The sequence below is a fragment of the Diadema antillarum genome, unplaced genomic scaffold (assembly GCF_040938485.1).
Source record: "Diadema antillarum isolate AM-2024a unplaced genomic scaffold, OU_Dant_1.0 seq00001321_RagTag, whole genome shotgun sequence".
NCBI classification, from domain to species: domain Eukaryota; kingdom Metazoa; phylum Echinodermata; class Echinoidea; order Diadematoida; family Diadematidae; genus Diadema; species Diadema antillarum.
Window position 1 is genome coordinate 392,099 of NW_027272092.1, and position 14,910 is coordinate 407,008.

Sequence of the window (14,910 nt, forward strand, 5' to 3'; positions counted from 1 at the left end):
TTTCTTTTAAAGGGGGTAATATCGTCAATTGCGGATCCCTTAGCTCATATATTTAATCTATCCCTTTTTAATGGTACCTTCCCCGAAAGTATGAAAATAGCAAAAGTCATCCCCTTGTTTAAAAAAGGTGACAAATTAGATGTAAATAATTACCGACCAATTTCTTTGTTAAGTGCATTGTCAAAAATTCTTGAAAAATTATTTATAAAAGAACTATCAATTTCTTTAAATTTAATAATATATTTACGAATTCTCAGTTTGGATTTAGGGAGAAACATAGCACCACACATGCATTATTGAGTTTTATAGAAAAAGTGGCACATGCTATCGATAAATCTTCTCATTTGATAGGTTTGTTCCTGGACTTCTCCAAGGCCTTCGACACCATCAATCATGATATTTTACTTAACAAATTACACCATTATGGAGTGCGTGGGAAGGCCTTGGAGTGGTTCAGGAGCTACCTCATGAACAGGAAACAATATGTTTCTTTAAATGATTGTAATTCACAAATATTAAATATTAAATGTGGGGTGTCACAGGGAAGTTTATTAGGTCCACTGTTGTTTACTGTTTACATAAATGATTTTTGTAGATCATCAGATGTTCTTTCTTTTATTCTTTTTGCAGACGACTCAAATCTATTTTTTTCACACAATAATCTTTTTACCCTTGTTAATACAATAAATTTAGAATTAGAAAATGTTGCCCAGTGGATAAAAGCAAATAAGCTATCTTTTAACCTTCAAAAAACAAAATATATGCTCTTTAGTAATTCTACTGAGGCATTACCTGTTGATATTGTTTTAGATGGTACTCCACTCGAAAATGTCTCCCATATAAAATTTCTTGGAGTAACAGTTGACAATAAGCTGTCCTGGAAATTTCATATTGACAGTATATGTAAAATTATTTCACGTAATATTGGTATAATTAATAAGCTTAAGTTTTGTTTTCCTTTGTCGTCCCTGCTCGTATTATATTCATCCTTAATATTGCCATATCTAAGTTACGGTATTCTCGCGTGGGGAAATACATATAAAACATTCTTAGATAAATTACTTTTATTGCAAAAGAAATCACTCCGTGTTATATGTCATACTGCATTTTTGTCCCATACTGACCCACTATTTTATGAGCATAAAATATTGAAAATTAATGATTTGTATTTGTTTAATCTAGGACAATTTATGTATAATTATAATAAAAATAATCTCCCAAATATATTTGAAACAATGTTTCAAAGAAATCAATCCATTCATAATTATCCAACACGGCGATCAAATGATTTCCATTTGCCATTTCTGAGAACTTTGTTGGCTCAAAACACATTTATTTACGACGGGCCAAAGTACTGGAATTCACTTCCCAGTAACATTACTACTGCTCAATCTCTGAATTCCTTTAAGAATAAATTAAAATCATTTTTATTGAAATTTTACAACATTCAACAGAGTTAGTTTCCCTTTATCATCTCAGTCAAGTCATCATTCTTTTTTACATAAGTCCTCCTATTAAACTATGTCCCTCTCTGTGTTTTAAATATAATGATGTGTTTTTTTTTCTCCTGCATTCTTACCAACATAACTACGTATAATAAATGTTTTGTATTACATTCAATCCAGCTTGTATTTTATCACTTATTTTACATTATGAAATCCAGATTGCTTGCGTCCACGATGGCACATGCTGTAGTTCCCTCTTTTTTCTCCTTTTTTTTCCTCTCTTTCTTTCCTCTTCTTTTTCCTTTCCTTTTCTCTCTTTTTCCTCTTCCCAATCATTTTAATGTCAGTTGACATCGGTTCGTTTATTGTGTTTTATATTGATGTTTTGTGTATTTTTCTGAGGGTCCCATATCGTACAAGCTTTGCTTCTTAGTGGGACCCTCCACTTCCATCCTCATCCTTAGTTGACTTGTATTATACGCTTTATGTATTTAACAAAGATGTAATCACATCTACTTTTCATTTTCATAATTTTCTTATGTACCTTTTCAAGTTTTGTTCTGTATCACAAATATCCCGTGTATAAGCAATGTACATAAATTTCTTTGTTCACTTTGATGGAGGTGAAAATAAAGTTGAAAGTTGAAAGTTGAATGTGCCCTGTGTGTGTCACGTCGCACCGCTCGTAAACTAGCATTGAGACGATATACGATACAACAGTTGGCACAGTCCCTAGTACATGTCTACGGCATCGACGCAGTCGCCACATTTTCTCAAAGTGTTTAACATCTTGTTCACAGCAGACATATTCAACAACAACAACAAAAATGAATGAAACATTGCGCTCACACTGGACAATGAGCATGTGACATAGATAGTGGTACTACAATATATTGCACTGGATCCATGCAGGTTAGTGTTCCAAATGCGCCGAAATGCACCAAATTCAGTTCATAATCATTATGTTAATTAATATTTGCTGTGTGTAGCGACAATTATGAGGGAGATTTAAAAATCAGAACGATGTCATTATCTGTGATCTCTCGCGGGTCTTCATGTAACCAAATTGCCAATCTTTGGCAATGGGAACCTCTGAAATTCCTACTTTATAATACAAAATTAGCCAAACACATGCACTCCCACCCACCTATAAATACGTATCACATTTTTCTAACTCGTTTTGGTAGAGTTTTCTGCGTGATTTTGTCATGCTTGCCTGTATATACGTCTTAATACACAGGGTATTTTGGAAAGGGAGTTTTCCAACAGCACACATGGACATTCAGGGAATACAGAAATATTTATACGAAACATCAGTGAAAGTATCAAGGAGGTATGAACAAACCGTACAAGAAGTTTTGATTTGTTCAAGTTTTAGATTAATTCACTGTGGGATGGGAAGACTTCAACAAAGCATGATATAAACAAAATAGATGTAAAGAAAATTAATGCAAAATGAATTAAAGAATCACTGTTCATACAAAAGTAAATATTTTTACAACCCTACCTCGTTGCAACCGATTGACAAATTGCCTTTTATGGACGTAATAAGCACCGATTATTCAGTGTCTTATAGTATTAGCCATGACGGACACAAAATTTACAGGTACACTATGGCCACCTCCCTGCGTGATTGGCATATACATACTTGGGTTACCACTTATTGTTACTGACACAATATGTAAAAGGAAATACCATCCTCTGTCTGCTGTGGGAGTCGAGTCAAAATCTCTTTCATTATGCAGAAAAAAAAATAAACATAAGGGATATTCTCAGTATATATTTTGTGCTTTTTCGTGGTCCTGACACCAGGAACTCTCGCCACCCAAGACGGCACTTGACTGAACAAACAATTTCAAAATTTATATCTTCGGACTTTACCCTGGCGTTCTGCTGGCATTTCCATATAATTATCCCCTGAAGCTAAATACGTGTATGCACATATCACTGCATATACTGGGGCACCGGGTATGATCCCCGTGAAAACTTGCAGTTCCACAAATTCGTTACTGTAATGTCCCATATAGACTACAGGAAAGATATGAATTAATTTGTGCCACACTATAGATATAGCGTCAGTAATTTCCTGACAATCACGTCAGTCTCTATGTTATTTTGCTCACTTAATTTTGCCATTGCACATTCATTCATATGTTATTTTTTTTTTATCACAATGTCTACCTCACTGTACGTTCAAACAGTGGCGCCGTTGAAGTTGAATCAACAATCAAATGTCATCGCCCGGTGTGAAAACTAACATGGAAAGTGATACTAGCTCATCAGACATAGCTAGGAACACTGAAACAACTGCTCTAACTAAGGTATTACATCCATTGTATCGTGTTTTTTTCTTTTGCCTCATCTGAGGATTTATTCAAGATTCTATTCAAAAAACACAATCAAAATAATATTATCGTAACGATGTCACATAAAAGTGATGCAAGCACAATCGTGCATTAGAAGTTCAACAATTCGTTTGGTAACAATAATTGTTCATTTCTCCGTAGTGTTCTTCTATGTTTCATACAACATTGTATTTCTATTCTCGTTCTAATTTCTCTCATAAACACATGCTTTAAAGAACAACTTCTTTTATCATTACTGGTTTCATTCCGTTTCAAAATAAGTTTATAAATACTCCAAAATGCTATTGTCAAAAACAAACTATACTGACTCTTGCACTGTATTTTCAGCAAATGTGAAACGTTGATATTTGTTACTGTTGCGTGGTAATACATCTTGTAACAAACTCCTTACGTATAAAAGAAAATTTTCATTAAGTTTGCATTCAATGAAAGCATGAACAATGTCCTCTTTTACGTTGCAGTTCGGGCACAAATCATCATGACTTAAACCCCATTTGAATAGATTACTTCTCACTGGCAATAAATTATACAACAATTTGAAATTAAGTTCTCGTAATTTGTTTTCTTTTATGTATTCTAAATTATATCTGAATACACTGGCCCAATCAGCTTGGAAATGAAACTTGTTCTCCAAAAATAAGGACTATGTATTGGTTAACGAGTTTTTTGAAGGTATCAAATTATACAAAGCCTTGCTGCTTAGATCCATTATAAGGACTACTTTTTTTTGAAACCCACACACTAATTGGTATATACAATACTTTTTCTTTTCTGATATAACTATCAAACATTTTCTTATGTATCATGTTAAACCATATTAATGGTATTGCTTTTTGTAATGTTGCATAATCAAAAATTGCAGTACATTTTCTTCTTTTGAAATTTATTTCTGACATGATGTATTCAAAAGACCGGAAACCATTTATTGTTACTAAATCTCCAAAATAGAGTATGCCAATTTCATACCAATCTTTATAAAACAGCGAATGCTTGTCAAACAATATAAGTTTGTTATACCAAACAATCTGATTGAAAACATCAGTTGACCCACACTTTACACTGTTGATATCTTTCACTGTATAGTACGATATCGTATTTGTTCCCATGCCTGTAAAATTTCTTTATAAAAGTTTGGAACTTTCTTATCAATATCATTGATAATACTCATGTTGTAGTTACAATTCAGCAGCAAAATAATACCACCTAGCAAATCAAACTAATAAGAACACATTTTCTTTCCATATATCTCTTGAGTCATTGAGAAAACGACCCAGCCATTTAAACCGAAAACTTAGCAATTGTTTTTGTATATCCATCATCTTTATTCCACCTTTGTTGAAATCTTCTGTAATAATACTTCGCTTCATTTTTCTAATTTTTTCTTTTCCATATAAACTTAAACACCATATTTTCCAAAATCTTCAAAAATTTAAACGGTATTGAGTCTACCATTTCCAGATGAATAACTTGACTAAGGGCTAAGCTTTTTAAAACAATAACTCGTCCAAAGATGGTTAAACTTCTCTTTGTCCAACTGTCAAGGATTTTTTTGCAACTTGAATAATTTTTGCTCCCAATCTATCTCCAAAGCTGCATCATTATTGGGGTGAATATAATGTCCCAAATATCTAACTGGTTTATTCGACCACTTCAAATACAACTTATCTAAATTCCAACGTTCACTCTGTTTACCGAACCAAATCATAACTGTTTATCTTTGTTAATCTTTGGACCTGCTACATCTCCAAAAGAATATAACTCTTTTAAAATTTCCTCTAACGATTTTTCATCTTGAACAAAAACAAAGTATCATCAGCATATTGTAACAGTTTAAGTTGAAAATCATAGCCTGCTAATTCCATGGGCCGAATACTTCTGTTTTCTCTGATGCTGTTGGCCATGAATTCAGCTGCTAAAATGAATAATAGTGATGACAGTGGACATCCTTGTCGGACTCCTCTTTCAACATCAAAAATTTCCGATATCCAACCATTAATCAATACAGAGCTTGATATGTGCGTGTAAAGAGTACGAATCCATTTTCGAAATGATTCGCCAAAATTTAATCTTTCTAAATACAAACTCAAAGATTCTATATCCAAAACATCAAATGCCTTAGCAAAGTCTGCTAGCATTATTGCTCCGGTTTTACCGCTTTTCATAAAATATTCAATGATATCTTTCGTTAACCTTACATTGCAGGCAGCTAAGCGGCCCTTTATGTATCCTGTCTGAGTGTCATTCACAATACCGCCAATGACCTTTTGTACCCTTATACGGCCAAAACTGCTGCTACATTGTCACAGTTGAGTAGAGTGATAGGTCTCCAGTTTTTCAGCTGTTGACTGTCACCTTTTTTAAATAACAATGTGATGAGACCTTTCTTTGGGTATTTGACATCATTCCAGATAAATAATTTTCATTCAAGGCTTCTACGAGAAACGCTTGTATTCTCGGCCAGAACACCTGATAAAACTCTGCAGAAATTCCATCTAGACCGGGTGCCTTATCTTTTTGCATAGCAAATACAGCTTTTTTACATTCTTCTTGTGTGAGTAACCCTTCACACATTACCTTATTTTCGTCAGAGAGACGCTTGATATTTTGTGAACATGTGTAATTGTCCATAGTTTGTCTGGTTTGTGTTTCTTTTTTGTATAATTTTGAATAAAAATCAACAATCTCTTTCAGTATCTTTTCATGTCCTTCAATGATACGATTATCCTTATCACATTTCAAATGTGTAATTTCATTTTTCTTTGCATTCATCTTTTCTAAGTTCAAAAAGTATTTCGTGCTTTTTTCTCCTTTCTCAATCCACCTTGTTCGAGCTCGTATACCAGCTCCCTTGGCTTCGTATTTATAAATCTTCTCCAACTTCTCTTTGACATCAGAATAAGAACTTAATACCTCTTCATTACACTCATTCACATCAATACATTTTTCAAGTTCAGCTAGTTTTGCTTCTAATGACAATTTGGAGTCTTTCTTTCCAAGTGCCTTTTTCTTACAATATTTCTGTGAAAATTCACGAACTTGAACTTTAAACATTTCCCATCTCATTTGCACAGGCTAACAATTTGTTGAAAATGTATCGTCTTGCTCAACCTATAGCCATGGACCTACGTAGGTCCATGATCACAGCTTGTTTACGGTAGCGAGATAAATCACCAGGAGAATACGTATACATACATACATACATACATACGTATATTAGTGTACGTGCATGCATGCATGCATGCAACTGGCATTTCTCAAAAATCAATAACACTCCATTTGAAAAATAATATAATGGAAGAGCACATCCAAAAGCAATCTTAAACTGGATTGAAAAAATGTGCATCGAATTATTTTATGATTATTACTACTTTGTTTATGACACAAAGGCTCACAGTGCATGCAAGTTAAGGGCTCATGAATTCATCAAATCCGGAATACGAACTGATAAACTCTTTTCAACACATTACATAAAGATTGAAATTTGCATAGGCCTAGAGGATGATTTTCATTATCCTAAAGATCAAATACTGCAATTATGGAAAGAGTGGATTGATATCCGCAACGATGCGACTGTATTGCATTCAGTGTAGACATTGCCGAGCAGCCAGCAATTGTGTTAATAAAAAACGGGTTTGAAATCATTAGAAATACTCTGTTTTACCACATGCTGTTCATAAGCGTGCTTACACATTTTGCTTCAGTTGCTATTTGACTTAAGAAAAATTCCACACTATCTATTTATGTTTATTGTTACATTCTCCAAGCATGTGCCACGCCCTATATAGATTCTACGAGTGTAAAACACTAATTTTCATTTTAAGGCACTTACATGACTTAACTACGCTGAACAAGAGCTTTGAAAGTTCCAGTCAAGTGCACCAAATTGTATCCACGAATCGCAGTTCTGTTTTTACCTGTATTCCAATTACTTCTGTCCTGCAGACGCAGCAGCTTTCTGATGGAAAGAAACAAGGGAAACAGAGGAAGAAGAAGAAGCAGAAGAGAGTGACAGTCACCGTTGGCACTACGGGCGGCTCAGAACGAGTTGCAGGCCTCATAGCATTGTTACGAAGCATGGTCATGGGATATGTTGTCAACTATAGAGAGATACCCTATAATGTCTCCGACATGGATCAGGTCGAGTTCGATGACATGGAAGTATTCATTCTATGTCATTCCATCACCAACAGGCGGCTGTCGATCACTGACGTCACAGATTCTCTCTATGATCAATTACTAGGAAGAGCGAATCGTGTACTAGGTATGTATACGTTAGAGTCTGTCGACACGTTGCAATAATATGAGTGTGTTTTTTCCCAGTCTAGATCTTACGCTAAAACAAGTTTATCTCTTCATACCGAATCGTGTAAGTACAATAGTAGTCAAGAACTATACTCGTCTATAGTCAGACATCAGAGGCAAATTCACATTTTTTCAAATTCAAATTCTAATTCAAATGAATTTATTAGGAATTTTCCGCATCTAATATAATACAAATGCAGTAAGTCAGATATCAGCTAATTCCCTTAACTTGATACATGTATAATGTACTTTTTCATTTTCGCTTTAAAAGAAAAAAAGTGATGTGCATGCTTTAATTTGTTCGGGAAGAGAATTCCATATATCCGGTCCACGGTGTCGGATAGATCTATGAGCGACAAGTAGCTTCGGGTTATGTAGATGAATGTCATTGCAATGACGAGTAGGATAGGAATGTACTTTGCTATTTTAGATGAAAGTATCATGAAAGAACGGTAGTAAATTGTTGCTGATTGTAAATGATACCAGGAAACAACAAACGACCTCATATCCAGAAAAGTTTCAATTCCTTGATGCAAGTTTGAAAAAAAAAGACTATTTAACGCTTGCTTCAGCAGTAATTCTAGAATCAAACACGGGTGACAATTCGTTAGCTAGTCAACCGAGCCACGATTTGTTATTCCATTAATCCCTTATATAACACTTAACAAACCTGACTTACACCTTTTTAGTCTCCGTTCGTAGGCCCTCCAGGCTTTAAAAAAGACTTTAAAAAAAGATTTAACACACTCTTATGCTGATTTGATGTCTAAATAGTGAAAACGTGATTTATATCCTGCTTTTTTGTTGTTGTTGAGAATACTGACCATTATGATTGCAGTAATACCTTACTTTTTCAGATTTTGGATGTAATATTTTATGAAGAATACAAGCCCCGATATCACGCTATCTAAACTAAATGTGTCATGACAAGCTTGATATGTTAATCTAAATCACGTTTAAATATTTGTCATACTGTCAGACAATATTTGAATGACTAATGACAGACTCAGCAATATTGTCGAACGATTTGTAGATCTGTTGTACTAGAGACTTAATAGTGCAATGTTAGCGACTTGTTTTTAATAAATTCAAATGAAATTTAGAGCATAATCATAATGACAATGTTTTGTAGATGTGCGCAACAGATTTTGTACAAGTGGTAGAAAGAAGAAAAATGCAAATAATGACATAATAGTGAAAATTGGGCATTCAAAAAAGTATCGTCCAAACTCTGTATGGCAAAGTATGTATTTATATAAGTAGGCCTATTTACATAAATACATGATACCTTTTGCACGAGTGACAGACAATGCATTGATATTACAAAGACATAAGTTATATGCCAAAAGGAAACAATCCAGACGGAAACATTTTTTAAAATAATTCACATGAAATATGTCATTCAATGCGGTCTTTGTGTTTATGTTGCTGTTCTGTCGTCGAGTATCGCACGACGATTAAAACAATTCATTTAATTTTGAAGAGTCATGTTTTTCTCGCATACTATACAATCAAATATACGAGAGAATGCATTTGGAAATGTAATGTCATAACAACATCCGAAAAAAGCGGATATTGCCATCCCGATATCAAATTACGTGAATGTATTATACAAATGATGCACAGGATAGAGTGCGTTAGTGGAGGCGTATAGTGCACTCGAGGGTATTTACAATTGTGAAACATGCACTACATTGTAAATACCCGAGAGTGAGCTACGCCTCCACTAACGCCACGAAATAATCCTGTGCATCATTTGTTTTATAAAATGGGTCGAAAATTCGAAAACTAACAGCATTTTTCAGCGTTTTTTACGTACCTTTGTGGGTCAAGACGTTCGAAGATGTTCGTCCCAAACATTTACGCACGTCGCACTCGGAAATCCCGCACATACAGTATAAGTATGATGGGGGGGGGGGGGGGGGGGGTTTCCGGACACTTAAGTTCCCGCATGAAAACTTACTTATTTTACATAAAATATGCACCCTTTACCTTAAAGACTTGATATAGACTCCTCATATAGGCCTACTAGACAACATACTCTGAAAACGGCGTGAGAATTAACCTGCTAAATCGTTGGATTTGCCCTTCAAAGTGACTCTATGTACGCGTCCGGTCCCACAACGCTTGGTCTACTGTACGGTACAAAGTGTACGTATATAAGAATATACGGACGCCACACATCCCGTTATGCACAAGGGAAGAAAGGCCGGCCGGCCGCAAGCCCGAACTAGAAGTTGTTTACAGGATTGACAGCGCGTATGCATGCAATTCAAAGGAGCCGCCGCGCGCACAGACGATCGGCAATAGGATTTAACACCCAGTGCAATGGGACTAGAATAACTAAAGCACACGTGACTCATTTCAGCATTTCCTATTGGCTACATTCTTGAACCCATTTTATAAATACCAATTAACACTCAAAAGCAGACATAATCTACACTGAGATAGAGATGCCAAATTCAACATCTTAGTTTTTGAGTTGCTTGTCCTCTTGCGAGGCTTCTGAAGGAAAAGCAGCATATTAAACTGTGAGATACAGATCAAAGTCAGATCTCTTCTAAGCAGACAGTATAGTAAGACCTAGACGGGAATGGAGCAAGGGGAGCCGAAAATATTCCCTATTTGTGGTACACACGGTGACAGAGTGTGCATAGTCATCTGTAACACCATGAATAATAAAATCAGGTATAGGGATATTGATTTGTTCCTTACATCATTCTCAATTATGATCTTCTTTGTCAGGCAAGGAAAATGTGATCATCGTTGCGTACGACTACAAAGATAACGAACTTCAAGCCAACGTTCTTGGAAGCAGACTGGAGACTTTCAAGATCCAGCAGCCGACAGCGTGCAGTTATTCATCCGTTGTGGTGTTTGCCGGAGAGTGTGCTTCCTCACCGCCGGAGCTGCCAGATGTAATGCTGGAGGAATTGCGCAGCAGTTTACAGGCATCAAACCCTCGCAAAAGAAGTTGCATTCGTCGATTTTGTCGTCGTTTAAGGCGGTGGTGTTGTTGCTGTCGACGCTGTTAAACATTCGATAATACCATCATGAAATATTGTAAATTAATTAAACAGTATAAGACTTCATATTGCACTTGACCTTGAAGGCATAATTTACCATTTGCAGATGAAACAAAAACCCAGCATTAGTGCTATAAATGTGAGATAGGGATAGAAACAACCACTGTAAAAATTTAAATCCGTGTAATCGATGTTAGATATTGTTAAATGCACAAAATGTTGACAAAGTTATGATAAAAAAATGTTTCCAGACTAAACCTTCTACAGTTATGGTTTGTTGAGAAGAATACTGATATCTCCTTATATTTTAGGTTTTATTGCAAAACATTTATATGGTAGAATGTGTTGTGATACAACAGACCTACACATAATGCATCAAATGCGATATCTTGAACTTTTTTTTTAATCACTGCTCCTGAAGGTAAACAGGACCTTTAACGTTTTCTGTGAACTTAATGCGATTTTCTGCCTTGCATGTCCAGTTGGGTCTCTTCAATTTCAATTCAATTTCAGTTCAAAGTTTATTTCATTTTTCGACAAAACATATAAGTTACACCTCTTTTGACAACAGAGAATAAGGTAAACAGAACATTATGTATTGAAAAGAATGTACAACAATTGAGGACATTATAGTTATTATATATACATTGTAGAAAACAAGAAACAGAAGTGCGAAAAATGGAGAGACCCACTAAAAAGACAGAGCTTGTAGAGCTTCAACTGCATTCAACCGCACACTGCGGTCTGACGAGCTGCATACATACCCTGGTGTTTGGTGACAGATGAGGGACTTTCTTTCATTCAAATCTTAAACACGAGCACGTTTTACTTAATACCAACCATGCAGCTACGGTGCATGTTTTATATTTACGCTATAGGGCCACGCAATTTTCCTGTAAACCATGTCATTACACATGCACTATTGACAAGATCGAAGTGGGACTCGTTTATATAGGCCTTTAAAGGAAAACCACCATCCCTATTTACAATATCAATTCCGGTAGAGCCTATACAGACAGTTTCATTTCGTCCGTCGAGAATGTATGTATAATTGTTTGCCTCCGAGGTAAATCATACCGAGTGTAAAAGATCGAATTATTCTCGGAGTATAATTATCCTACCCAACCCCCCAATGACTGTTTGTTGTCTTTTAGGTACATTTTTCTTTGCACCTATACATGTGTCTTCCTGTATTCTGTACATCCAAGATTTAATGTATGATACCTATCTGCTATTATTTTGTGCACATGCTTATCATGATACTGTTAGCGATGTGCGTTAAACATGTAAACGCATGGAGTTTATCCTCTATAACTATTCACTGTATAATCAAGAAGCGTGTGGGGTATTTTGTTAGACAAGATTAAATTCCATCTCTCATGAGTAACAATGGGTTCGATATATGCGTGCTTGACGTGCATTGGATACCAGAGACGACATGGGCTGGTATATCGCAAACAGTCTATAGCAGCATCCACCCACCGGGGATAGACCAGTTGTAAATCATCCTCGGATTGTTTGGTATTCTTCACGTCGTGTTGCTCGAAAACGCTATAAAACTAATGAATATACTGTAAATAGCATGTGCCTGTCAATGAATAAGCCAGTTCGCAGTTCCACTTTGCGCATGAGCAGAAAAAATGTCACCAACAGGCGTGTGGGTTTTCGAATTCACTGGCAGAAACATCTGTGATGTAATGATTATTCACGCGATCCTCTACTTTTGCTTACCAGCACATCCACCTGACAGCAAAAGTGGTATTTGGCAATATCAATGAAAAAGAGTGTTAATACATCTAATTCCAAATAGTTAAATGGATGCTTTCACAGGTGTTAATTGACGGATCATTCTGGTCATCTGGTCGCTACGCAAGTTCATTCTTTGTTTGAACAAGATTGATCAATCCCACAAATTGTTACGTTGAGCTTATGCAATATGTCGCTCTGAAAACGAATGAAGTGCTCCTAACCGACTGAGAAAAAGAAAGGTCATTCGTACCATTGTACCATGAACTATAACTTCTAACTAGCTTATTGAAGAGTGCTTGAGATTTCAGTTTACAAAGACTAACCATGATTATTTTTGTTTCTCACTTTGCATTCTTTTGTAACGCTTAATTTTTCTTTGTCTTATGTATTTCTAAATATAGGGAGATTTGACCACTTTATGTATTTCTTCATGCATTTCTTCATTAATTCATTTAGCCATTCATCTATTCATTTATTCGTTCATTCATTCATTCATGTATTCTTTCATTCATTCATAACAAATTTATTCACGTATTACACATATAAGTGCATTATGTATGCAGAGTTTGTTCATGCTGATCGACAAGCAATATAATAGGCCTAACTGAAGTGGCTATGTCTCCGGGTAGTGAGAGATGTTACAGGAAACTGTTTGTGTCGCAATCTTCTTTATCTTGACGGAGTAAAACTGCCACTGTATTCAAATACGAAAGCTTACACTGTCACATCAAGATTTAATAGTACTTTCGCATTTTGTAATGTGCACATCAGATAGAGTGGTCGTCGAGGGGGATTTTGATATATGAATAAAATGAATATGACGAATTTACGTGAGTAAAATTGAAATTCTTCTAACTCATTAACAAGTTTTTGACCATTTTTAACTGCAATATCGATTAATGTTAGCATGTTTGTTGTCAAGCAATGCCTTATTGGCATCATTCATGTGACTGTAAAGTAATACAAGTAGGGTCCCGCATGACATGAAATAAAACAAAATCCTGTAAAAGGCATCAATTTACAACTTTTATGAGTGACCTCTTTTTATGGCCACCTCAATGCAAGTACATCATCCTATTTGCTCATCCCATATACGAGCTTCTGTAATGTTATTGTGACGTTGGAACAGACAAGTGATTTCTGTGGATTCAGATTGAGTAGACGTCCTCGTTTTGATTATAATGTAATATAATGAGCTATATAGAGTGGCCCAGAAAACCCCCGGAATACATTAGATCTTTAATTTCAACAATATTGTTACGAATATGTCATAATTTTGTATACTATTGGAAAGACCACCCTTTTCTTACAAAATAACACCAATGTCTTTAATTTATGATTTTAGGACCATTATTGTAAAACCTTGCACTCCCAGAGATACCGAAACCAGCGAGAATTCGGCTTGCCATAAACGGACGGTATGATTACCATAGTCCGTTATCATTTTGAATGAGACGACCTGTGTGGCTCATTGAGACGCTAAATTTAGCTAGAAAATAGCGAGGTTTATTCAAAGGCATGATTGGCAGTAACGCGAGTTCATGAGTGGGTGAGGAATTAAGCCCGTACTTTTAACTACTCGTAGACCTCCAGAGTTGGATTACCTTTTCTATACGCATTTTATATACTTACATATACCTTTACACAACATCCAAAGATAGATACATAATCATATTGTGTAACTACGAAGAGAGAGAGAGAGAGAGAGAGATAACCCGTCGAGTAATCATTAAGATGACCATAATTATGAATTGATAGTATAAATTGTATCTCCTTAAAGGGATATCGACGATAATGTTATTGCATGCGAGGCTAGTGTACGTGTTCCTGTATAAGTCAGATCACTGTCTTGTATTCAGTCGTTTGATAAAACTTTCATAAGATATTACATGATACCGGCCCTAATGCGTGTTTATATTTCATTTTGTCCTTTAAAAGACCAACCAATCGAAAATTTCGTATAAAACTTTTCAAAATCAAAATCCCGTCATTATGTAGCTCTGTTTCAGAGGAACGGCTTAT

The 14,910-nt window shown here is 35.4% G+C and overlaps 1 protein-coding gene across 1 annotated transcript in view; it reads left to right on the plus strand.

Annotated features, from left to right (window-relative positions):
• The window catches only part of LOC139708234 (uncharacterized), a 33,201-nt gene that overhangs the window by 1,945 nt on the left and 16,346 nt on the right, over positions 1–14,910 (plus strand). Inside the window, exons 2-4 of the mRNA XM_071620204.1 lie at positions 3,647–3,766; positions 7,754–8,072; positions 10,859–11,077. Of these exons, the coding sequence (XP_071476305.1) occupies positions 3,677–3,766; positions 7,754–8,072; positions 10,859–11,077 (628 nt within the window). The 5' untranslated portion in view covers positions 3,647–3,676. The remainder of the gene's footprint in view (positions 1–3,646; positions 3,767–7,753; positions 8,073–10,858; positions 11,078–14,910) is intronic.